We start from the raw sequence: 24,835 nt of genomic DNA on the forward strand, positions 1-24,835 counted from the left end.
TTTTCTTATTTTCATTAGACCAAATTTTAGGGAAATGGGAAGCCTTTTTGCCTAAAGCAGGAATCAGTGCATTAATAGTTCTAATTCTAATTTTCCTTTTGGCATGTTGCATCATCCCCAGTGGTGTAGTGGAGGGTATACTCAGGTATACGGGGTATATCCACTTCTTTTTCTATACAGTTCAGGGTTCAATGCTAAGGTTTTTTTTTACTTGCCCAGTCGGGCAAGTTGGTCAGAGATCTACTTGCCCGAAGTCAGTTTTTACTTGCCCTATAAAAATTATTCAATTTAAGTGGCAATCAAATAACAAAGACTGCAGTTATTTTTATGTTACGTAATCTTTATTCACACTGTATTTATTAATTAAAACAACATATGTCATGTATTATAGCTTCATTCCTACACAAAAATGACAGTGTCAGGGCTTAAAGTGAAAAATTTGTCAATCATTCTCCGTCTATAATTTTGCGCCCTACTCTAGCCATGCCCACCTCTATTTATTTTTCACCCCTCTCTCCAGTTCTGCTGTATTAACACCGGGTTTAATATATTTTGCTTCCATCTCTCTGCCCTGCTCTACTCTACTTCAACGCTACTTAGCTCTCTCTCTACTCTACCAGTAGACTACCACATCCACCTGTTGCACACAATGCACACAGCAGTGTTTCCCCTAGGATGGAGTTGTAGCACAGTAATGAGCAGGTGAAATGTCTGTCTAGTTTACATATGAGGTGTCTCAAGATTTAGGAACATACAATTGTATTGAATATAATAAAGTAAAAAGTCACTTGACATGCTGCTCTTTTGTGCTATGACCTATTTAAGTGTTGGAAGTTGTTATTTACGTGACAAAGCTTGAACGCAACACAAGCTCAGCACGAGTGCACGAGTGCTGTGCTGAGCTGTTGTGCGAGCAGCGTGTTTGTTTGTGCATAACAGCAGTCTGTTGCTGGTTATTTACACAGTGTCCATAACAATAACTTTGTCAGCTGACAAACTGCACCGGGCTCGGGGTCAGGTTTGGGCAGGAAAATGCGGCCTGAGCCGCTCTAGTGTGCTCACTTGTGTGTGTGGCGGAACTCTGCCGTGCGCAATACAGAGACCAGAGGAGAATTGTTAACGCGTGACCATGTAGAGACAGAAATGACACGATGACATAACACCATAAATAGTATGTTGTTATGTTATTATATGAAGCGTTCGTCGTGCAAAATAATATCAATGGGGGCTGTGGGCAGGACATTGTTACACAGCGTGTGCCTGTGACTTCAGGCAGAGAGACCGCTGCATCAGAGCCGAAGGAGCACGTTTTAAAATACATTTATTTTATCAATTAATTATTAACTTTTACTATTTTCAGCAACTTGCCTGATCGCAAGTAGCAAGTGAGTTGTTAGTTTACATGCCCGACCTTGAGTTTTACTTGCCCCGGGCAATCGGGCAATCCTTATTGTTGAGCCCTGCAGTTACAGTACACCCACCTATCAGCTAAAAAGCCATTGTAATACATTGGAGAGTATGTCCACTTCCTCATCAGCAACCTACCTATCTACCTAGTAGTACACTCACCTCATCAATTACCACTACACCTCTGATCATCACCATGCTGAGGAGGCAGTGCCAGATGGCTCTGGACAAACAGATGATTCTTGTGATTGGTCTCCAACGGGCTCACATGTTGAACAGTGCAAATCCATCTCGATCAGAAGAATGATGCAGATCGGGGAGAGATATCCAGATTTTTTCCCCATCCCTGCCTACTTGGATGATGCTGATGATCCTCTGGACGCAGACGAAGTAAATGATTAAGAACTGTGAAATGAACTCAGAGAAATTTGGAAAATAAAAAGATGAACTTCTAATGTTTCAGCACATTGAAGGTATGGATTCAACTTGAGGATTATGCAGGATGACTCCAAGGAGTCAAGGACTCATGGCAGATGACACACACCACATTACATTACATCAACATATATTAATTACCACATCACATCATCACCTTACTCAAGTTGATACAATTCCACAATACATCACACCCTACTCACACACTATGTTGCATCACAGTGCTGCATTACATGTGTTCTATCACATGACATATGATTTGCTAACTTACTGTTCATTTTAGTTAATTCAGATTTGTATCCTTGTTTGATTACCTATTGATGATGCTATGTATCAGTAAAATCACTGTATGTAATATTGATGGGTTCATGTTGAAGGTCGCCAGCGGGAGGGTCCGTAAGAGAGTTTTCCTGTAAGCAGCTGACAGGTTTTTCACTATTACACAGAGTAAACCTTTACCTTGTGTAACCTTGCCTTGTGTAGGTTGCTATGGTTAAGTGAATTTTCTGATTGCGCATTAGCATAGTTAAAAGGTATTTTTACTTTTCAATTTTACATTTATCATGGCAAGATAACAGCAACATTATAGGACAGTTTCACAAACACAGATCAATAACCTTGCACATTTGTATGGGCACATGAAATCTGACAGCAGCAGCAATATGGCCATTTGAAATCATTTATGTATGTTATACCTAATTGGTAGAAAAGGGGGGAATATGTGGTGGCGAAAGGCCCAGAATGAGGCCCAGAAGTACTTGAATCTTAAGGTCAAGTATTAGGCAGAAGTTGATTATCAGAAATTGAGCAATCTTAAATGGTCTCACTCTGGGGAGAAGTCTTAGGGCCGTGATATACTTGCTGCTTGATCGAACATACGCGTACACAACGCGTACACAACGTGCCATGTCTATGTGTAGTGGGTCTAATTCTGCGTTGTGTTATGTAGGAAAAGACACACTCCGGAATGGTCTCAACACGATTTATTCAACTGCATTATGGAGAAGAAACATTCACAGGTGTTCACAGGTTTTCTCATACATGCTCTCGGTGCTCTTTCTGGGAAAAGTCATGGAGCAAAGAGAGTTATGCGTGATAGCATAAACAAAAACAAATAAAATCCAAATTACATCAACTTAAAGAAATTCTTATCAAAGAAATTAAAAAAATAACTTGCATAAACGCACATACCTGCATTATAGATAAGAAACATTCACAGGTGTTCACAGGTTTTCTCATACATGCTCTCGGTGCTCTGTAACACCATGAGGAAAGTCACTACATGTCTCCTGTTAACAACCAGTCTCAACAGTACACTCTAGCGTGACAAGCTATGTAGCAGCCCTGCAGCACACACAGACCCCGACAACTTCTCCTCTAATTATCAAGTTTATGCATGAAAAGAAACAACATAACAGTTCTACAACATAACACTGTGACTACACCAGCTTTACAAGTATTTTTGAGTAACTTAAATTCACTTTTACAACAAAAACCATGAAAATACGAAGAGCAGCAGAAATGCTTACCTTTCTGGGAAAAGTCACGGAGCAAAGAGGAAGTAAAACCCAACGAAACGTGGTAAGTGCAGTTTTAGAAAATAAAATATTCACTATACTTCCAGTAATAATCAGACCTTTTCCCTAACATATGTTTAAAACATTAATATGAACATTTATAATAGTACAATTTTCTCCCAGCATATCAACAAGAGTCCAGGGATAAAGAAAAACATGACAGCAAAAACGCTACCCTTCAAAATAAAAGTTTGCGCTTCCCTGCCTTGCTCATAGTACGGCACAACAACATCACACTACTACATGTGCATAGACACGGCGCGTTGTGTACGCAGCACTATGCAGCCAAAATACACCACTCACCACTTGGGGCAGACAACAGAAATATAACCCTGAAATCGTGAAGAATCTCATGAGAAGAAGAAGAATGGTCTGGTCTGATCATCTGGTCGGGTCACTGCGTGCATCTCACGCACGCGTCGCGGTGCCTCTCGTTGAGATGTGCGTTTGACGCGTCAAACAAACGCAGATAACGCGTGGCAGCCATGATGCGGTCGCGTTTGCGTTGTTTGCAGCAAGTATATTGCAGCCCTTAAAATAGAGTGACCTGGCAAACATTGTGATGGAAAACATTTTGGTTGGAAAAAGGATGTGGTTGGCAACAAAGTGTAGTGGAATGCTGAGTGAGATAAACATATGAGCGAGTTCTAGGAAACGGCAGGTTTATCTGAGGAGTGGTATGAGTACTTGGTAAACTGCTTTTGTGGGCTGTCTCATTGTGTGGTGTGAAGTGTACGCTTTGTCTACAATAAAATACCCGCTAAAGGCTGCAAGATCGATCCTTTGTCATCAAGTCTTTCTTCAATATATAATATAAAGAACATCACCCAATGGTTTGTGGACTCCCATTTTGCAGCCTCGGGTTCTGCATTTCAGCCATCTTGGTTTTTTGGTGCCAGAAGTGACCATTTTGGACAAGAGGTTGTAGCTGCGGAGGAGTGAGGGGTTAATCTGACTCATAGACTGTAGCAATGCCTCATAGACAGCCTGTCACTTAAATGGCCCTGCCCTTAAATATGCGTAACTTTAAGCCTTAATAAGTTCAAATAAACACAAGAAATTTGTGCTCTAGAGAAAGGGCACAAATTTCTTGTGTTTATTTGTCACTTAAATGGCCCTGCCCTTAAATAAGTAACTTTAAGCCTTGATAAAAGGTAAACTGGAAAGTTATATTAAAATTCACCACCCGTACAGTTTTCATGAATGTTGAAATTTAGCTTTAGAGACCAAAACTGTTTTTTATACCAGGCTGTAAACATATTTATTTCGGCTGTAAAGCCCGGCATTTTAACATGGGAGTCTATTTGGATTGACTCTGTTTCAGAGCCAGCCTGAAGTGGCAATCAGAGGAACTGCAGTCTTTGGCACTTCCACACTGGCTTCATTTTTCAGTCTCGAAGATTGCTGCATGGGCAGCACCTATTGGCTGATGATTAGCCAGCCCTGCCAGATAAGGTGGGAACAGAGTTTGTCAGCAGAGGTCCCTGTGAGATTAAGGAGGATTTTACTCTTCAAAAATAAGACAATGGAAGCAGTCGCCACCGCTACATTTGTCATAGGAAACTATTAAATGGGGAAACACTGAACAAAAGCTGGGAGATGCATTCCCAGAAAACAATAGCCTTACTACTTTTGCTGCAACCTCTTCTCCTGGAAAAAAAGCAAGGTGTTTAGTATCATTTTTGATTCTAATGATATAATCCAGTTAGGCTGATTTTGGGTGCATCCAAAATAGATTTTGCCTAGGGCTCCAGAAATGCTAGGACTGACCCTAACATAGACTATTAAATATCTGAACCATTTTCATCAGTCTGCTATATGATGTCAGCCTCAGTCTGCCCCCGGTTTGTTTCATAATGATTAGCATAATGCAGGCTTTTTTTCATTGATATTTTTAATCCTCATTTTTATGGCTATTGCTCTCAAAATATTTGTTAATACCTCTATCACATGTGGAGCCTGTAAGATTGAAAGAATGTCTGGTGTTGAAGAGTTGACTCTTAGCAGGCTTTTTTAATAACACATTTTTTTCTTGGGGATGATATCATTCCAAGTCAAAAGGCTTAAGTCCAAGTGAAGTCATGAGTCACTGGTGTTAAAATCAAAGCTGAGTTGAAAGTCTATTTTGATTTTGTCTAAAGTCATCAGATTCATGACTTATCTCTGACTCAAGTCTCAAGTCTTTTACTATGCTGCTAGAAATTCCTTGTTTTCTGACATCAGGCTGCATATTGGCTTTTCATTGAATACAGCACATCATACACTCAGTCTGGTGAGCATTTTAAAATCAATAAATCAACTAGTGAAAACGTCCCCTCTTTTTTATTTAACATGTCCCAAATATGACTTCAGATATTCCAATTTCCTTAAAAGTGCGACTTTGACTTAATCAGTTACAACAGTACACAAATATATTTAGTTATTCTTTTAACATTTCTATTCGGTCACTGGTGAGCAAACCTTAAATATTCTCAAGGAAAAAGACAAAAATAACAATGAAAATCAGAAGTGAAGGTGAAATATATTAATTTGGCCACATGGTGGCAACATATGATTGGGTTCAGTTGTCATCATCATCATCATCATCATCATCATCATCAAAGACATCAGCTACAGTTCTGTGGATGGAGAAGCAAAGAAAGGTTACAGACTATGTTAATACATGTTTGAACAGGTTTCAGTTCAGCGCATTTATGACTTACTTGTAGATGGATCCAGTTACTTCATCAATAAAACCTCCTATAGAGAAAAAGACAAAGTTAAGTGTGTGCTGGCGCCTCCGTCAACAAACAGCAAAATCTAACATTCCTCATCAGTGGTAGAGCTTCCCTGCACAGCTGCCAGTGGCTGCTTGAATTCACCAGGACACCAGTGCTTAACTAACACACTGCTAATGGCTCAGACCCATCTTATATCCAAGACATGGTCAAACCATACACCCCATTCATTCATCTTTAGTTCCTCTGCCTAACCCTTAGCCATCAGTGTAGTGTGGGACATCCTATTCTCTTTAATACTCAAGTCCCAAGTTGAAAGCTCTTAAAATCTTAAAAAAACGCAACCTTAAGACCTACCTTTTTACAAAGGCCTTTTACTAGCCTTTTATATTTGTCTCTTTGTTTGGTTTGTGTTGTTTTCTTGCTTTTTTGTAGCACTTTGAGATTTTTTCTAATATAAAGTGCAATACAAATAAAATTTATTATTATTATTTATTATTAAAATCTAGGATTCAACTTCCAAGTTGAAAGCTTCTTCTCATATAACAGGAATTACCAGTTAAAATGAGCAACAAGAAAATTTTCCTTTTCTGATTTTATAATGTAACAGTGTTGTTTTTGTTGTTGTTGTTGTTGTTGTTGTTGTTGTTGTTGTTTTTTCCTGTGGCAGCTATGTATTTACTCACCTGGCTGGCAAAGTGTTTGGCAGGCAGGACACACATGGCAGAAATTACACATCTGTGAACAAGAAAGATAGTACAGAAGAACAGAGTCAGATATAAAGATTAAAATAAACATTTCTATAGCATCACAAGAAGCTTGATCCATTTGTCTGACCCCAGAGCTATCTTCTCCCAACCTGTCTCCTGCCAATAGTGAGACTACACTGCCATAGGTTACTTCATACAGCCACAAAAACATGTGCCTGTATATGCTCATGGCAGATGTGTGGAAGCCCATTTCCGCCAGGAAAAATAGGTCAAATGCAAGGACTGACAAACCTACAAATACTCATGGTAAGTCAAAATGATGTGAAAACGTTGATTTACGTAGTCAATATGGTGAGACTTACCAAGTCTAAATTGACTTTCAATTTAATTTACGTTTTTTTTTTTTTTTTTTTTTTTTTTTTTTTTAAATTAAAAGTCAAAACTTATTATTTATTTATTTTAGATAGCTTTAATGATCCCCAAAGGGAAATTAAAATGTTGTGGCAGCTGATAAAAAATTCAAGACACAAGGACAAAACATGTGAGGTATCAAGCCAAATGATGATTTACAGGTCTGGAAGCCTAGCAATTGCTTAAACACTACACACTTCGCCCAACATTCTAATTTTACGGGGCCATAAGTTGAAATTTTGACAGATAGTGTAAACAGTATCCTTTTTTCAGGATAATGCTTGAGGAAAGGTCATAGTTTTAGATTCATGAATATTTACAGCTAATTTCAAGCAATATCTTGTCATTGCGCAGGGTGCTAGAAGGAAACATTTTTGCTCTAACATTGGTACTAGAGGAAAGGTTAGGGGTTACCAAAATGAGCATGTATTATCCAATTGAGCCATAAAAGAGGAATAGAAAATCTGATTATCAGTAGTTGTCAAATTATCTTGCTCTCAAGTGTTGGACAGACAGACTGATGACCAGATGGACCCACTGATCATCACCATCCTTACCGGGACACAGCTAAAAGTTATGTTTCATGATTTAGATCTTTCTATGATCTAAAGAGATGTCTACATTAGTGCTGTCATTTTCCCCAAAAATCAAGATCAAACAAATTTAAAATGACACGCAATGTATTTGAACAAATTTATATATGCAAGCATCTTATTCTTTAGTATGGCCTTTGTTTTCTTATGTGGTGTGTCTGTTTTGCTGTTGTGATACAACTTGCAATTCAAAACATGGCTCCAGATCCATCACACGATCCCGAGACCCCTCCTCCAAAACAATTAGCTGCATATCAAGACACACCTTGTTATGTTGCTCAAGTGCACCACATAGTCAATCAAAGGACTGCAATTAAGAATGGTAGAACCCTCAGGAAGAGCAACTGAGGAGGTATCCTTCAGACGTGCAGTAGATTCAGATGTCTTTTATAAGACTGAATGAATCAATTGGCTACCATTTCTTCCTTTTTGGGAATGGTGCCCCCACAAAAGAAAATCATACTATTTGACATAATGTATAAATATTTTGAATAATTCTTAATTAGTTCTGGTAGCCATTTTAATACTTCGATCTACAAGTTCCCAACAAATTGTGGGAAACTACTTTTGACTGTCATGTTGGAATTGTAAAGTGATAAATGAATGTTTAAATTAAGTAACTACTGTTTGATATTGACAGCTATATGGGGGATTATTTTATGGGTATAAAATACTTTAGGTAGCTTATAGGAAATAATAGCTAGCTTATTTTGAATGAATGAATGAATGAATGAATGAATGAATGACTTTATTTCGAACCAAAGTTTAAAACAATGTTTTGATAACAAAAACAAAAAAACTATAATAAAAATGTTCGAAAAGGAATAGGTAGAAATAAAACTTAAATGTCCCTACCCCTATTTCACTTTTCTTCTATTAACTTAAATTCTTTGCACCAATTTTTACATATATTTCCTCTATTAACTTTTCTTACATATATATATAGTTACATACAACAATTAATCCATTTTTACAACCCAATTTTCTAATTATATTACATTCCTAAAATATTTACAATACACCCTGTGATACTAAATAAATACAAAGTTCCCCAAAACAGCTTTTCTTCTTCCAAGTACCTGTCAAGGGTTTGTTTTTTGTACAGTTTTTTAAAATGGTTGACATTTGTACTTTTTTTAAGGTCATCTGCCAACCTGTTCCACAAATCCACCCCACACATTGAAATACACAGACTTTTTTTAGTTGTATGAACACACTGTTTAATAAAGTTTTCCTCTCAAGTTACAACCCCCCTCCCTGTCACAAAACATTTTTGTACGATGCCCGGAAGTGAATTATTTCTTGCTTTGAACATGATTAATACAGTTTTAAATTTGACCAGATTCATAAATTTCAATGCATGGGACACTAAAAACAGTGTGTCTGTGTGTTCCCTATACCCAACGTTATGTATTATCCTTATTGCTTTCTTCTGAAGTATGCATAATGGCTGCAAGTTGCTCTTGAAAGTGTTGCCCCAAACTTCTACAGAGTACAGCCGATACGGTAATACAAGTGAAGAATAGAGAATGTGCAGGGAATAGTGGTCCAGAAAGTTTTTTGTTTTTCCAAGGATTGTAATGCTCTTTGCCAGTTTTGTTCTTATGTAATTAATCTGGGGTTTCCAGCAGATTTTGTCGTCTACGATCACACCCAAAGATTATCATCATCAACATTATCAACTGTCATCTGTATATCTATTTGTACATTTTTGTTCCCAAACAACATAAATTTAGTTTTATTCAAATTTAATGATAACTTATTTCTGTTAAACCACTGTTTTAATTTACCCATTTCAGATGTGACCTCCTTCAAAAGCTGCTGCAGATTTTCCCCCGAGCAAAGAACATTGGTGTTGTCAGCAAATAAAAAAAAAATTAAATTTTTGTGAAACCATACATATATCATTTATACACAAAATAAACAGTTGTGGCCCTAAAACAGATCCCTGCGGGACCCCAACTGTTATGTCAAGGCATGCTGACACGTGATTGCCTATTTGCACAAACTGTTGTCTCTTTCTCCTGTAGCTTTTCACCCACTCTAACACAACCCCTCTTATCCCATATCTTTCCATTTTCCTAAACAATATGTCATGGTTCAAGGTGTCAGATGTTTTTTTTAAAATCAATAAAGACTCCTGCTGTATACTTTGTACTATCTATACAACCAGTGATTTCTTCTACTAAATCCAGTAGTGCCATTGATGTAGATCTGTTAGCTCTAAAACCGTACTGACTGTCTGACGATAAATTATGTTTATTAATGAAATCATCTAACCTTTTCATTTCTTTTTTGAATGATAAATTGCAGATGTAGGTTAGTGAGTTTACAATACTATGGATGACTTTCTTGATTATAAACATATCAGTTCCATTCCAGTCAGTAGATGTTTTGTTTTTACATTTGTTCACGACATCTATCATTGCTTTTGAATCTGCAGGATGGAGAAAGAGTGAGTTTGGATATTTTGTTACATATTTTTCATCATCCACCACATTTTTTGATTTCTTATCTATGATTTTTTCCGCCAATTTTGGTCCAATATTTACAAAAAAAATCATTAAACCCACATACTACATCATTCATATTATCAGTTCCTTTGTTATCATCAATAAAGCAATCTGGATAATTTTTATTAGTAGAAGTGTTCCTTGGGCGGCACGGTGGTGTGGTGGTTAGCACTCTCGCCTCACAGCAAGAGGGTTGCCGGTTTGATCCCGGGCGTGGGAGCCCTTCTGTGTGGAGTCTGCATGTTCTCCCTGTGTCAGCGTGGGTTCTCTCCGGGACTAGGTTAACTGATAACTCTAAATTGTCCGTAGGTATGAATGTGAGCGTGAATGGTTGTTTGTCTCTATGTGTCAGCCCTGCGATAGTCTGGCGACCTGTCCAGGGTGTACCCCGCCTCTCGCTCGATGTCAGCTGGGATAGGCTCCACCCCCCCCGCAACCCTCAAGAGGATGAAGCAGTTAGAAGATGAATGAATGAATGAATGAAATATTATGAGGTCATGCAAAAAGATTATTATAGCAAAATATTAGAGGATAACAGAAATAATATCAAAGGAATATGGAAAATATTAAACAATATAGAAGAAGTAAGGAACACTTCTTCATTCATCTTCATTCATCTTCTAACCGCTTCATCCTCTTGAGGGTCGCGGGGGGGCTGGAGCCTATCCCACCTAGTCCCCAATCTGCATGTTTTTGGACTGTGGGAGGAAGCCGGAGTGCCCAGAGAGAACCCATGCTGAGACGGGGAGAACATGCAAACTCCGCACAGAAGGGCTCCCACACCCAGGTCGAACCGGAAACCCTCTTGCTGTGAGGCGACAGTGCTCACAGCACCGTGCCGCCCCTCATAATATTTGTTAGTTTATTTTTTGTATTCTTATATTTTTGTTCAGCCTCTTCAGATCTACACTTTATAAATTGTCTGTACAAAGAGTTTACAGGCATTTTGCAATCCTTTTGTAATCCATGGTCTGTTAGAATTATTTTGTCTCATATTGTGTTGCTTAATTGGACAGGTTTTGTCACACAATGTCTGGAATACTTTCAAAAATGCTTCATAAGCTATGTTGATATTATTTTCTTTATATAGGTTTTCCCAGTTTTGAGCTTGTATTTCCGCCCTGAATGCCATTATGGAATCATCAGTTCTTATTCTCTTAAATGTAATTTTAAGTTCTTCTTTCTGTTTTTTACAGTCACAATCATAAATTACAAAAACAGTCAAATGGTCACTTATGTCATTTATCATCAGTCCACTTACTAAACTTTTTTCCATACAATTAGTAAATATGTTGTTAATTAATGAAGCACAATGTGTAGTAATTCTGCTTGGCTTGGTAATTAATGGATATAAACTAAAACTATACATTGTGTCCATAAAGTCATCTGTCAATTTGTGTTTGCTCAGGTTTTGCAAGTCTGTGTTAAAATCACCACATAGGAACATAACTTTTTGGTTGTTTTTTGCAACAACTCCCTCCAAACAGTTATTGAAGGTTTCAATGCTGGAGCCTGGTGCTCTGTAGACACAACTAACAATCACATTTTTTTGTTTTCCCATAATAATCTCTACCGACAAACATTCCATTACATCATCAACTATGGTTGACATGCTCTCCACAACTTTATAGTTCAGTTTGTTACTTACATATAATGCAACACCCCCTCCTTTTTTATTTTTTCTGTTCATGTAATTTAATTCAAACCCATTTATCTCCAGGTCTGTTCCCTTCTCAGATTAAGCCAGGTTTCAGATATAGCAATGACCTTAAATGGCTGCTTGAACTGATTCAGATATTCTCCAATGTTTTGGTAATTAGCATAAAGACTTCTACTACTGAAGTGAATAACTGACATACCATGCTCTGCTGTAACATTACTGTTATACTGTTCATCTGTATAGCAGTGTCATGTATTATTTACATTACTAAAGAAATTTTTGTCTGGATCAATATCTTGTTCTAGTTCAAGCATTGTTCCAGTTACTGTTCAGTGAATGCTGTTAGGTTGAATCAGAATTTTCATCACTGGTATTTGTCCAGTTCCGTGATATCTCTGATGACCAGCACCTTTGCCTCCTCTGGTGTTCCTTGGAGTTTTATGAAAATTTTACAGTTTGCTGTCCACGTCGATTGAATTTTGTTTATGTATTGAGAGTACTTTAAGTACTTTGTCAATATAAGGGTTAAGTCAAGTGTAAAATATAACTAAATGTGCATATATTGACCAATTTAAAAGTTTTATTGCATATTGTTCCTCAATTTACCCTGAATCCAGCCTTCTGCGGAGAATAGAAAAATCCTGCTTTTTTGGATCAAAGGTATCCCAATCTTACAAATGGGTTTTGAACAACACATAGTGACGGTTTGATTCAGATCAAAACCAAGACTGGATTACATGATCTAATCTGATTTTAGAATCCATTCTTTCTCTTGAATAACCCATTTGTGAGATTTGATCCAATTCAATAGCTGAAGTTTGATCAGATTACTTCTGAACAGCTGGGCCCAGAAGTCAAATGTCACATAATGTGTATTTTCTCACCTTGCAGTGTTCACAGTGTTCAGACTCATCACCCTTCTTACAAGGACATTTATCACATCTGTCACAGTGCTGAAAGAAACACACTTCGTTAAAAAAAAATCTAGACAGTGCAGCGTTAGAAAGGGTTGCACAATACCAGGGGCGTAAATATAGACAGTGCAGGCAGTGCGGTTGCACTGGGGCCTGTGGGGTGGAGGGGCCCATAGAGAGTGTGGGTCCTTGCAAGTGATTCACACTGCCACCTTCAATTTATTACTGTGTTCAAAGAGGAATAATAAAAAAGAATGTTCCTGATTTAAAAATGATGCCATTTGCTATTTATGTCCTCAAAAAGCCAAACCCATCTATGTCATGGTTTACTCTTTTATATTTTTTAAATAGTCAGCAGCAAGTTAGAACAAAATAATATGCTTTTTCTACATACACTACAAAATCTATAAATAAACTATAAAAACTATTCAATTAAATGTATGTTGATGTTGTCCAATCAAGTCTGTATTTGTGTCAAGACAATACATGCACGATAACGTGCTCTAGGGCCCATCATAGGACTGGTGCCCGTCGTAACCTTCTTACGCTACTGCATAATACACAACACATGACACTTGTTCCCTTTCAATGTAAGAAAAAAAATCTAACTGTTCCAGTTGTTGAATCACAGTTGTGTCCCATCACTACATATTGTGATGTTTGTTGTATTTTGGATTTCACTGACCTCATTTTGTAAAGGTCTCTAGTTTTCTGACTTATTGTTTATAACTACATTTAATTTCTGTTGTAGTGTCAGACATACCTCACAGAATTCGCAATATGAGCACAAAGAGCCCTTGTGATAAGCACCATCCTCATCATCATCGTCATCATCGTCGTCATCGTCGTCGTCATCATCATCATCTGCATAATATTAATAATAAATATATGACTTTTAAACGAAAATACTTAAAAGATCTAACACTCATCACTGCTACATGCAAATACATGTTGCACTATGATAAAGTGATAGTGGTTTGCCTATTAATTATAATTTACATTAATCTTAAAGTAACTTCAAACTTACATGACACTTTTTAAAGACAAATGACGCCTATACAAAGCCAGAATATAAAATGTATGTGGAGAAGCGAAGCAGTGGGAGTGCTGCAATCTGGGTCAGGAGAGATGCCAAAATATAAAAATGTAAAGATTGTTCAAAAAGTTTGTATAAAAAAATCAGGTGCTCTTCAAGACATAGGAAATTGATCAATAAAGGAGCTGGAAAAAGTGCCAAAAAGGCAGTCTGAGGCAGTCTGAGGCAGTCTGAGGCACTCTGATTGAAATGTAATAAAAATCCTTTAATCAACAGGGATGAGCATGCCATCCCTGTCGATCAAACTCAGATTAAAGGAAATGAATCACTATTTTCCTCATTATTATGACAGTAATTTCAAATATTAGGAACAGCCCTGTCTCTGCTGTGCCACAGATCAAAATTTCTAGGATGTGATTTAAAAATTGAAAGTGTATGGTTATGTATACAGACTAACCAATAAATAGAAACCCCTCAACACTGTGAGCGATCAATCCTCTGATTTTTCATTGTTGTCAACGCTCACTCCACAAACGCTGGTATTAGCAAGATGGTGCATTTGCATGTACAATTAAGTGGAGATACGGTTATAGCTCAACTAGGCCATTTAATTGGACTACTGTCCTGGTCTTAGTATACAAGCACAGGAGGGGAATCGATTTATTAACTGAAGTATGTCCGATTCCACTATGATAGGTGGAGATATGCCCACTTTGAGCTTGTTAGTACTGGACCTTTTTCTGGTTGACCTATTATGTCATAGACCAAACAATCGACAAACAAGTTAGCTATGGTTAGCCAGTGGCAAACTAGTACCGTGGTGGACAACTTTACAGGCTCTGTACCTTTCATCCATCCAAAAATGCATGCCTCTGGATGTAGATTTCACCATGTTGATACTGGTTTCTTCCTCTGTTACACATTTAATGCTATTCAACTTCCGGGTCAAAGCCCAGGGTGGAAACTGTGGAGCGTGCACAGAGCAGTGAGGCTAGTTTGGGTCCGATTGACTGTCTACATGCAGGAGGAATTCAACTCCCAATCACATTATGTGGGTGAAACTAACATGTTTATCTATTTTAAAAGTCTGGTTTTAGTTGGTCTAACACAATAAATCCACTTTCTCTTATGTCATGTATATGCATTGAGAGATAGTACCTGGTGTGGATCACATTAGATGGTTGATATTTCAAAATTTTTTGCCAAGTTAACACAGTGAACAAATGTCAAAAGCATCTTTCCGTGCAAGACAGAATCACCAACTGAACAAACAGGACATTCCGTCAAAGGCTCTTGTGTGGGGATACAATTTTGAAGGCCTTTGTTGTTTTGATTGATATTGTACTCATATGGCACACATTCCAAAATAAAAAATGTTTGATCAAATTACCACAACATGGGTAAAACTTGGGGCCAGGTTGGAGTCCAGAATAGGTTAGTATCTCGGCCTGTGTACTGTGTCAACTTTACATGATGGCAAAGAGTGAGAGGAAGGATAGTCAGGGGCCCACAGCTCACTTTTTGCCCCCCTTAATGAGCCGTGTTGCAGTCTCAACAGAAGTAACATTTTAGTGACTATTGTGGCTATTGCATTACACTACATTGTGTCACTGGTTGATCCTTTTTCTGCTCAGTAGTAATTTAGAATAAATCTGCGTAGCTTCATCTAATTCATTTCATCTTGAGTTGAGGCTGTCATTTGGAATGCATTTTTCAGGCTCCTCTCCTGTGGAATCATCTTCCTGTTACGGTCCGGGAGGCAGACACCGTCTTCACATTTAAGACTAGACTTAAGACTTTCCTCTTTGATAAAGCTTATAGTTAGGGCTGGCAGAGGCTTGCCCTGTATCAGCCCCTAGTTAGGCTGACTTAGGCCTAGTCTGCCGGAGGACCCCCCTATAATACACCGGGCACCTTCTCTCCTTCTCTCTCTCTCTCTCTCTCGTATTCTATTACTGCATCTTGCTAACTCGGCCATTGTGGATGTCACTAACTCGGCTTCTTCTCCAGAGCCTTTGTGCTCCACTGTCTCTCAGATTAACTCATATCGCAGCGGTGCCTGGACAGCGTGACGTGTGTGGTTGTGCTGCTGCCGTGGTCCTGCCAGATGCCTCCTGCTGCTGCTGCCATCATTAGTCATTAGTCATACTTCTACTGTTATTATACACATATGACTATTGTCACACTTGTATACTGCCAGATATTAATACATACTTTCAACATATTGTACCGCAGTAGCCAGAACTATAACTATAATATTATTACTTTCAATAATGTTGTTGTAAGCTACTGTCATTACCTGCATCTCTCTCTCTCTCTCTCTCTCTCTCTCTCTCTCTCTTTCTCTGTCTCATTGTGTCATGTGGATTACTGTTAATTTGTTATGCTGATCTGTTCTGTACGACATCTATTGCACGTCTGTCCATCCTGGAAGAGGGATCCCTCCTGAGTTGCTCTTCCTGAGGTTTCTACCGTTTTTTTCCCCCGTCAAAGGGTTTTTTTTGGGGAGTTTTTCCTTATCCGCTGTGAGGGTCATAAGGACAGAGGGATGTCGTATGCTGTAAAGCCCTGTGAGGCAAATTGTGATTCGTGATATTGGGCTTTATAAATAAAATTGAATTGAATTGAATTGAATTTTCAGTCTGAAGTTAGGTTCAACTTAAGGCAGTATGAATAGGAGTTGTCAGTTGTGGTTTGTAAACACAACAAAGTTGGCCCGTCTTCCCCGGCTCAGCGGCTCCTCTTGGACGCACGCTTTTGATCTGGCAACTGTTCACTACATTTTTATAGAAGCCAACCATTAAGCTCGTCACAGTGGTCAGGTGACGACACTTCACAACCCAAAAGCTGAAACCCAGAAATGTCCCAAACACAGCAAAAAGGAAAATACAGGCACAGGGCAGTGTCTCTGCAAAAAAATACACCACCACACACTCAGAGTGGGTCATAAGTGATGACTGAGAGGGATTACTTTTATATGAGTCTATACAGAATGTTTCAGGAAAATACCACTCAGTCTGCCTTCAAACCTAACTTATGGTGACCAACAGTTGTGAAAGACACGTTCAAATCCTTTACTTCATCTTAAGTAGTAAAGGCACAATGTAAATATACTGATTTGCAAGTAAAAGCTCTACATTCAATATGGTATCTAAGAAAAACTAAGTAGAGTATTATTGGCAAGCATACTTCAGTATTAGTACTTGTGCAGCAGAATTTTATTTTATTGTAGATTATAATGGTGGAATTTTATTACTTACACATTAACCTTTAAGCAGCATTTTAATGTTATAGGTGTTGAGAAAAATTATCATTAACTATTTTACATACTGTTGAGTTGTTGAAATCTATAACATATATTTTACACAAGCCAGTGATATGTTTTGGATGTGAAATATGAATTTGTGTAGTAAATATAGCTGTTAGATAAATGTAGTGGAGCATGAAGTGGCAAAAGAGGGACATATTGAAGTATAAGTACCTCATAATTGTGCGTAAGTAGAGAATTATGTAAATGCATGTAGCTATAGCACATTCCACTACTGTAGCAAATTCAAAATAAAAATATGGTGCAGAATGCTAGGGATGCACAACATAGATCAGGTCAATAGATTATCAGTCGATAATGGGAAATTTATATTATTATTTATTATTCCACTACTAAATTATAGCTGATAAATAAAGCCAGTAATACAAAGCCAAATTGCTTTCACTGACTTAACTGCCGGCAGCACGCTAACTGGAGAGTCAAACATGTTTTTTCACCGGTGGACGTTTTTCACAATTTTAGAGAAGGACAACACGATTGCGCCAGGGGTCTGATCCCTGTCTGTAGCAGCCATAGCACTGTTTATGCAGCGCTGAAGGACCGTAACTGGAGCTGCGGCCTTCCTGGTGAACGGTCTTGCCGGGAGACCCCGGGAGGCCTTGAGTTAACACAATGGCACATTCACCACTGAGCTGTTAAACATTCCCACAAACCACAGTGACAGGGCTTGACTCTGTTATTTAACCATTAGGTAACGTTAGTCATGTGATGTTGTTTAATGCGTTCATAACCGTTAAGTAATGTTTGTCCTGTGATGCTAACAGCTAGTCCTGTCACTGTATGTGCCTGTAGGCGGACTCTGGGGTGCGCTACTGTCTCTTGGTAAATACAGAAGGAGACAGAGCAGCTCAAGGAGGGACTGAGTGAATCGATGCTGCATGCAGCTCTACAATAAGATCAGAGTTTACATATTTTAAACTATAAAAAGCAACCCAAGGCGCGCTCACTTTGGTAGTTTAGCAGACTGAGGTGCGTTGAGATGGGTGTGGCAGCACAGCTGGGGGAGGTGTCGACAGATCCAGCTTGGCGCAGTGACAGTTGTGCCAAAAGGCTTCGCCGAAGGTGCGCTAAAAGCTCGCCAGCTGAAGCCAGGTCTACTGTCAGCGCAGGCGGAGCGCAGCCGGTGTAGCGGAAGTTTGGCTGACCGGCGGAGAGTGCACACACGTCACCAAAACCTCACAGGCAGGTTTCCAGAATGTCAGGCACATTAACAATGCAATAAATACCCACAAAAACCACTATTCAATACGACTATCTGCAATCTGCACATAAATGTATCTCTATATCGACTGTCCTGTCACATCTGATGTCAGATCAAAAGGGAATGGCACCGTTTGGCACGCGTAATGGAAACCCAACCTAATTTGATTAACACAGCTGCAAACTAATGTGTTCACATCCCTCTCAGCCAACCACAAACAGCCACAGCATCAGATAGGGAGTATATATTCAGCATCTGTCACCTTAGAAAAGTCAAAAGAAAAGAAACAGAGTGAGACTGCGAGAGAGAAAGAGAGAGCGCGAGCGCACAAGAGAAAGGCTGTCAACAAATTGTAAGTTATGTTCGGTGTCTTAAGGGTTTACGTGCTTCATGTGATTGCCTATACAAATGTTAAAATGCTCTTGCTTAACGTGATCTACAAGGATGGAGTACATTATTGCGAGGAGGAGGAGGAGGAGGAGGACTTACGCAGAGACTGTGTACTGTCAGAGGGCATCCTATTTGGGCATGACAGAGCTGGAATGCAGGTGGGCCACACAAATAATGACTGGAATACCACTGTGTTCAATGTAATTGTCATTTCATGTGGTACTCTTTTTCATTACACAGGAACAAATTACATCTACCCCGTGAGGTGGTCCAAGTGGTGACGCGCATCGTGGCCTCTGATGCGCACCCCGGTCGCACCTGTGCTCTCTCTGTTGCTGTAAAGGTGACAGTGGCTCTGACCTTCTTTGCCACTGGGTCTTTCTAGCACACCGTGGCCGCGGTGGCGGGGATCAGTCAGAGAGCTGTCAGTTCGGCTATACATGCAGTGGCGTCTAGTCTAGTCTGACATGCAAATGAGCTTATAATTTTTCCATTCACACCTGAGAGCCAGCTCTCAGTGTATCTGGGCAACATTGATTTACAATTGTGGTGACCTCCTCCCAGGCTACCTTTGCATCATCAGCCCATGGAGGTCTGCTTGCAGTTCCGTATATATTCGGACACTGCCAGCTTGGCCCTCCCGGACCAAAACATGAGTTTCCTCCTGAGAGAAGTTTGGCCATCTGGCGCTGCTGCTCTCTTCTGCCATGGCGAATTGAGTAAACTCTTATTACACCTTCGCGCAGCGCATTTAAGGGCGAGGAGAGGGGCTCATTTGATTGGTGTGATGTGAATCTGCTGTGTAAAACCCACTCCACGCCTTCTCTCCTCCCTCTTTCTGACTTGCGCAGGTAGGAGGGATGGGGGTGGGAAAGAGGAGTAGCTGCGCCAGCGCACACGGTGTGCCAAACTTGCAAAATCTGCCTGACACACCCAGTTGGTGAAGCGCAGGTGCGCTGCGCCTCCGCCTCGCCTGGTCTGCGAAACTAGAGGCCATAATGTCAAAGTGCTTAATTGAAATCTTGGGCAAAATGCTCCATAAAAGATTTGGTTAGGTCAGGGATATGGAATAGTACATCATCCACATTTGCTTATTACAACTTGGCCTCTCTTACCCTTAGGTGGGCATACACTACAGCAGCGATACTCAACATGCTTTGCCTGGGGGCCATTTTGCAACAGAACAGGAGGCCAGGGGCTAGTCACAACGTTGCAAATGTACACAGGGTCATTTCTAGGATCTGCGGACATTCCAGGCTTGGTCAAACCTCAGGGATCCACTAATTTGGTGCTGTGGCACTAATTTGATGCTTATTTATGCATTCTGGCCAGTGTTGGGGAACATGTTGCAGAGGTAACACATCACAGTAATGTATTACGTTTTAGCAGTGACAAAGTAATATAACAAGTTGCCAGAAATAATACCCCTTTAAAGTTATTGTGTCTTGTCATTACAGACTACATTATAGAAGGGTGCCGTCGGTGATCGGCACATCTGGGTCATGCCATACTGTGTATTATCATGTTCAGTGTGTTTCCATTAATATATCTGCAACATCTACAATGTATCCCGTTCTGCTTTTGCACCCTAAGGCTTCCTGAAAGCAGTGGGGTTAAAGAGCTGGCCTCTGGTTTGTTTTTTTCCTGTTCCCAGCTGTCTTTACATCTGGGTGATGTTAGTATATGTTGGATGTGTTTCCATTCGCATCCCCTACAACTGCAGAGCCACACCGGCACACAGTCCTGTCCTTATGCATAACTCTCTCTTTGGTGCTGCTGTAGCTGACTGGCACACTGGGAACTGGCAGGTGGGTCTTCCAGCTCCAGTGTATTAATTTGCACTTGACATAGTGACTGACTCATGCATCATTCCATTTGTTGGTCTAACCTCAGTATATTTTTATTGTGTTTCATATCATAGGCCCGCAAATATGTACCTGTATCTCATGATTATCAGACTTTGATCCTCTGTCTGACCCAAGGATATTAATTTATTATAAATGGCCTAGGCTATTTACATGTAATTGTTCTATAATCAATCATATTATTAACATTAGCAGGGGATTTTAATACAAAGGGGTAACCATGTATGTGAATGCATAAGTGGGTCAGACCTGCAGCACTGGATTTGAAATGATCTGTAATAAACTGGAGCTTCTCTGCTTTTATAACCTGCTGTAAAACAACATGACCCTCATCCATTTAAAATGAACATTAGTTCTTCTGATGTCATTTTGGTGAAATAACACAAAAGTAGTGTAATAACTAACTTATTATTTTACACAGAGAGTAATATTGTAAAGTAATTTATTACTTTCAAATGAATGTAACCAGTAATATGTAGTATTTTACATCTTGAGAGTAACTTGCACTTACACTGATACTGGCACCTTATATTAATTGCCAAAAAAAGAAAATCCCAGAGTGAAATTTATTTTCACAGTGAATTAGAAAATGGCTAGGGACCACCTAGCCAGATTTGGCCCACGGGCCATAAGTTGAGTATCACTGCACTACAGCCTATAAATCTCTTTTTTAAATACAGAAATATGAAATTGTTGGATATTTTATCTGCTTCAGCCATGAGAAGTACGTAATTATTGGTCATCAGTATCAGCTACAACGAAATCCTTATTGTGCATCCCTACAAATGACTTCTTGACAGAATAAGAATGTTACTACATTTGTTATCACCAGTCAAAATTACACTTTGGAAGTTTGACTATTCAATTTTTAGTGTCTATTACATTTTCACAGGCTGGCTTAATCATTACTACAATGATTTGTTGGAACTGTATTTCCCTTTTTCAAAATCACCAAAGAAAATATTCCACTCAGATGTTAAAATTAGTGTCAGAATCTTAATTTTAATTAAGACTGTTGCAGTCATATTACATTTGTGCCCAACTGTTGTATCCCCCCACTATTGTAATCTCCCAGACAAGCATTTATAAAACACAGTCCATATAGAACATGCTGTGGTCAGAACAGGTACTTACAGGTTTCAAATGTGTGTAGCTCAGCATTCTGGTCCTTATGCAGGTAATATGGCCAAATACATTTTTACAGGCCTAATGATGCTCTCCATGCAGTTTAATAGCTCTAACACAAGTCTTTGGTAACAGATTTGCATTTACGCATTTTCTGATCATTTGATTTATTTATGAATGAAAGTAGGGTTAAAGACATATGGACAGTGGTAATTGTCATAGTTTCCATACATGAATGTTTACAGTCCTCACATAATCACATTGTTGCCAAACAAGAAGAGAAAAAAAGCAGACAACCATTTCATCTCTTGACTATTTGACATTTGACAGCCCTTGGCTCTTTATCTTCCTCTATAGAAAGAGATGTTTCTCTCTTTTCCCAAACACTCTCTCCCTGAAGGTCTGAAAAGTAATCAGCAAATCCACTGTTGTAACATTTCACAACAAATGAGTACTACATCTGTTTAGCCTAGTTTCACAAATGAGTCAGATATTTGTATTAAATTACATCAGTGCCAAATAAGCGGAATAGTGAGGGGGGAGTTGCATAAAACTCAAAATAAATATTCAATATTAATATAAGCTAATGACATGTGCATCAAACATTATTTTATCTAATGATTCAGAACATTAACATTTTAGAAAAGAAAAAGAGGTATGAGTATTACACTGTTCATAGATACACTGAAAGTTTTTCTATTGTTATCTGTGTTTAGCAATTTTACAAGTGCACACACCAGACTTAAAAAATACATTCTCTGCTCTTCAACAGACAGCGGCATAAATGCTCCACAGAGAAAGAAAGAGATTGAGAGATATGGAGAAAGAGAGAAACTTTACATCTGTCTGTACTCTAAGCTTTTAAGTGAATGAATTTATGTTGTGGCCCTCCTGCACCTCTCCCTCTGTCTGTTTCTTTAGCATCCACATCCCGCAACCCAACCACAATATCACTGTCTCTCTTTCTTTCTCTGTAGGTTCACATAAAGACACAAATGCTGATCCAAAACAATTTGAGAAAGGAAGATTCTAGTGGTGGAACCATTCTTTCAAACGAAACACAAATCAAAAGATCTCAGACTAGTGACCCCAAATGACTGATTTCCAAGTCATGCTTGGTTTGTGTGAAATTGTTTTTCTGTTCTTTCTCTCTCTCAAATCAATGCTTCTGCAGTCCCCAAGTTCATATCTAGTGTACTGTACGAAGGACTTCGGACAGTTGGACTTCAGATGGGCCAGTTCAATTTCCCCAGATTGCTCATAACTCTAGTTAAGCAGGGAGAAGAACACAGTGTCAGAGACAGCAAAGGAAATGGACAGCTGGAAAGGGGTGGAGGAGGGATTTTGTTCACCTATGAGCTCTGAGACATTAATGTAAGAACTGACAAAGAGATGATCAGGTTGTAACAATGTAACGAGAGGGGAGTGGCTAATATGTGTCTTAGCCCCTCCCCTTTTCGCACACTGTCCTGTAATATACGTGCATATATTTGTACCTGAAACGTATCATCAACCTCATGTCAAAGCAACAGCCATCACTGATACTTGAACTTTAAATCCATCATACAGGGACAAATTCAGTGACAGCTGATGCTTTAACACTACGCAGTTTCAGGTGCAGATTTCTGCATATATGCAAACATGGAAGAGGCAGAGCAATATGAGCAAACATAAAATGCTGTATATTTAAAGTGACTGACCTTCATGATTGTCATCATCATCATCATCGTCGTCGTCATCGTCATCATCATCGTCATCGTCATCATCATCGTCGTCGTCGTCGTCATCGTCATCATCATCGTCATCATCATCATCATCATCATCATCATCGTCGTCGTCGTCATCGTCATCATCATCATCATCATCGTCATCATCATCATCATCATCGTCGTCCTCATCGTCGTCGTCTTCATCATCGTCGTCATCATCATCATCGTCATCATCATCGTCATCATCGTCGTCATCATCGTCGTCATCATCGTCGTCATCGTCGTCGTCGTCGTCGTCATCGTCATCGTCATCATCGTCGTCGTCGTCATCGTCGTCGTCGTCATCGTCATCGTCGTCATTGTCGTCGTCATCATCATCATCATCAGCTACTAGACCTTGCTCGTAGCGGAATGGCAGATCCTGCGCTTTGGCAGTGGGAGCCAACGGGGTGTGGAAGGAGCACAGCAGCGCCAGCAGCAATGCAAGAATCAAACTTCTCAGTGATGCCATGTTCACAGCCAGGACAGGGCCAACTAATGAGGAATTAATCTGGAATCACTGCAGGAGTCCAGCACTGCAGCACTTTGCCTATTTGTCCCACACACACACACAACCTCACAAATTGAAACCACTCAGTGGTTTACCCACTGTAGAGGGTCACAGTAGGAAATGGACACCAATTATAATGGAATCCAATAGTCCTGGTCCAGTGCAAAGAAGATATTCCAAGCTGAGATCCAGACACTTGTTCCAAAGTCCTGGCAAAAATGATCCGAAGAAAAGACGATGTCCTCCCTCTGAATCTGGGACCACAACAAGACACTTTTAGTCCAGTGCAGCACTTGTGTGATCAGTTAAGACTGCAATAAAAAGCTGAGAGGAGAGCTGTCACTAACTGGTCAACACCGGGGACACAGACAGGACTAATGTGAGAGCGACAGAAAAAGAGTGAGACCAACCTATGGGGTTAGCTGAGAAGAAGGGGGGCATTCAGGCTGACTGACAGGGGCAAATGCTGGTGGGCAGGCCTGCACTATCCATAAGTTAAGTTACTGAGAGAAGAGGGAAGTGATTGGAGGGGGGTATAAGGAACGAGTGGAGCATACTTGCTTTTCCATCATCATCAAATGTTCAAGTTTAACTTTAGAACAAATGTTCAAGCTTAACTTTGAAAGAGGACCACAGCAGAAGTAGGCCCAGGCAATGATGACCATATACTGTGAGAGAAAGGGGGAGGATGAGT

At 39.5% G+C, this 24,835-nt stretch overlaps 1 protein-coding gene across 1 annotated transcript; it reads right to left on the minus strand.

Moving 5' to 3' along the window:
- Nucleotides 1–5,722: 5,722 nt before the first annotated feature.
- Nucleotides 5,723–24,544, minus strand: LOC125885360 (germ cell nuclear acidic protein). The gene is made up of 6 exons (XM_049570853.1): nt 23,583–24,544; nt 13,701–13,801; nt 12,908–12,976; nt 6,823–6,874; nt 6,122–6,158; nt 5,723–6,037 (listed from the first exon to the last, which is right to left on the minus strand). Exons 1-6 carry the CDS (start codon nt 24,100–24,102, stop codon nt 5,980–5,982), a joined length of 837 nt encoding a protein of 278 aa, XP_049426810.1. The 5' UTR covers nt 24,103–24,544; the 3' UTR covers nt 5,723–5,979.
- Between the last annotated feature and the right edge of the window lie 291 nt (nt 24,545–24,835).

Source organism: Epinephelus fuscoguttatus, unplaced genomic scaffold (assembly GCF_011397635.1).
Source record: "Epinephelus fuscoguttatus unplaced genomic scaffold, E.fuscoguttatus.final_Chr_v1 AP022699.1".
NCBI lineage: Eukaryota > Metazoa > Chordata > Actinopteri > Perciformes > Serranidae > Epinephelus > Epinephelus fuscoguttatus.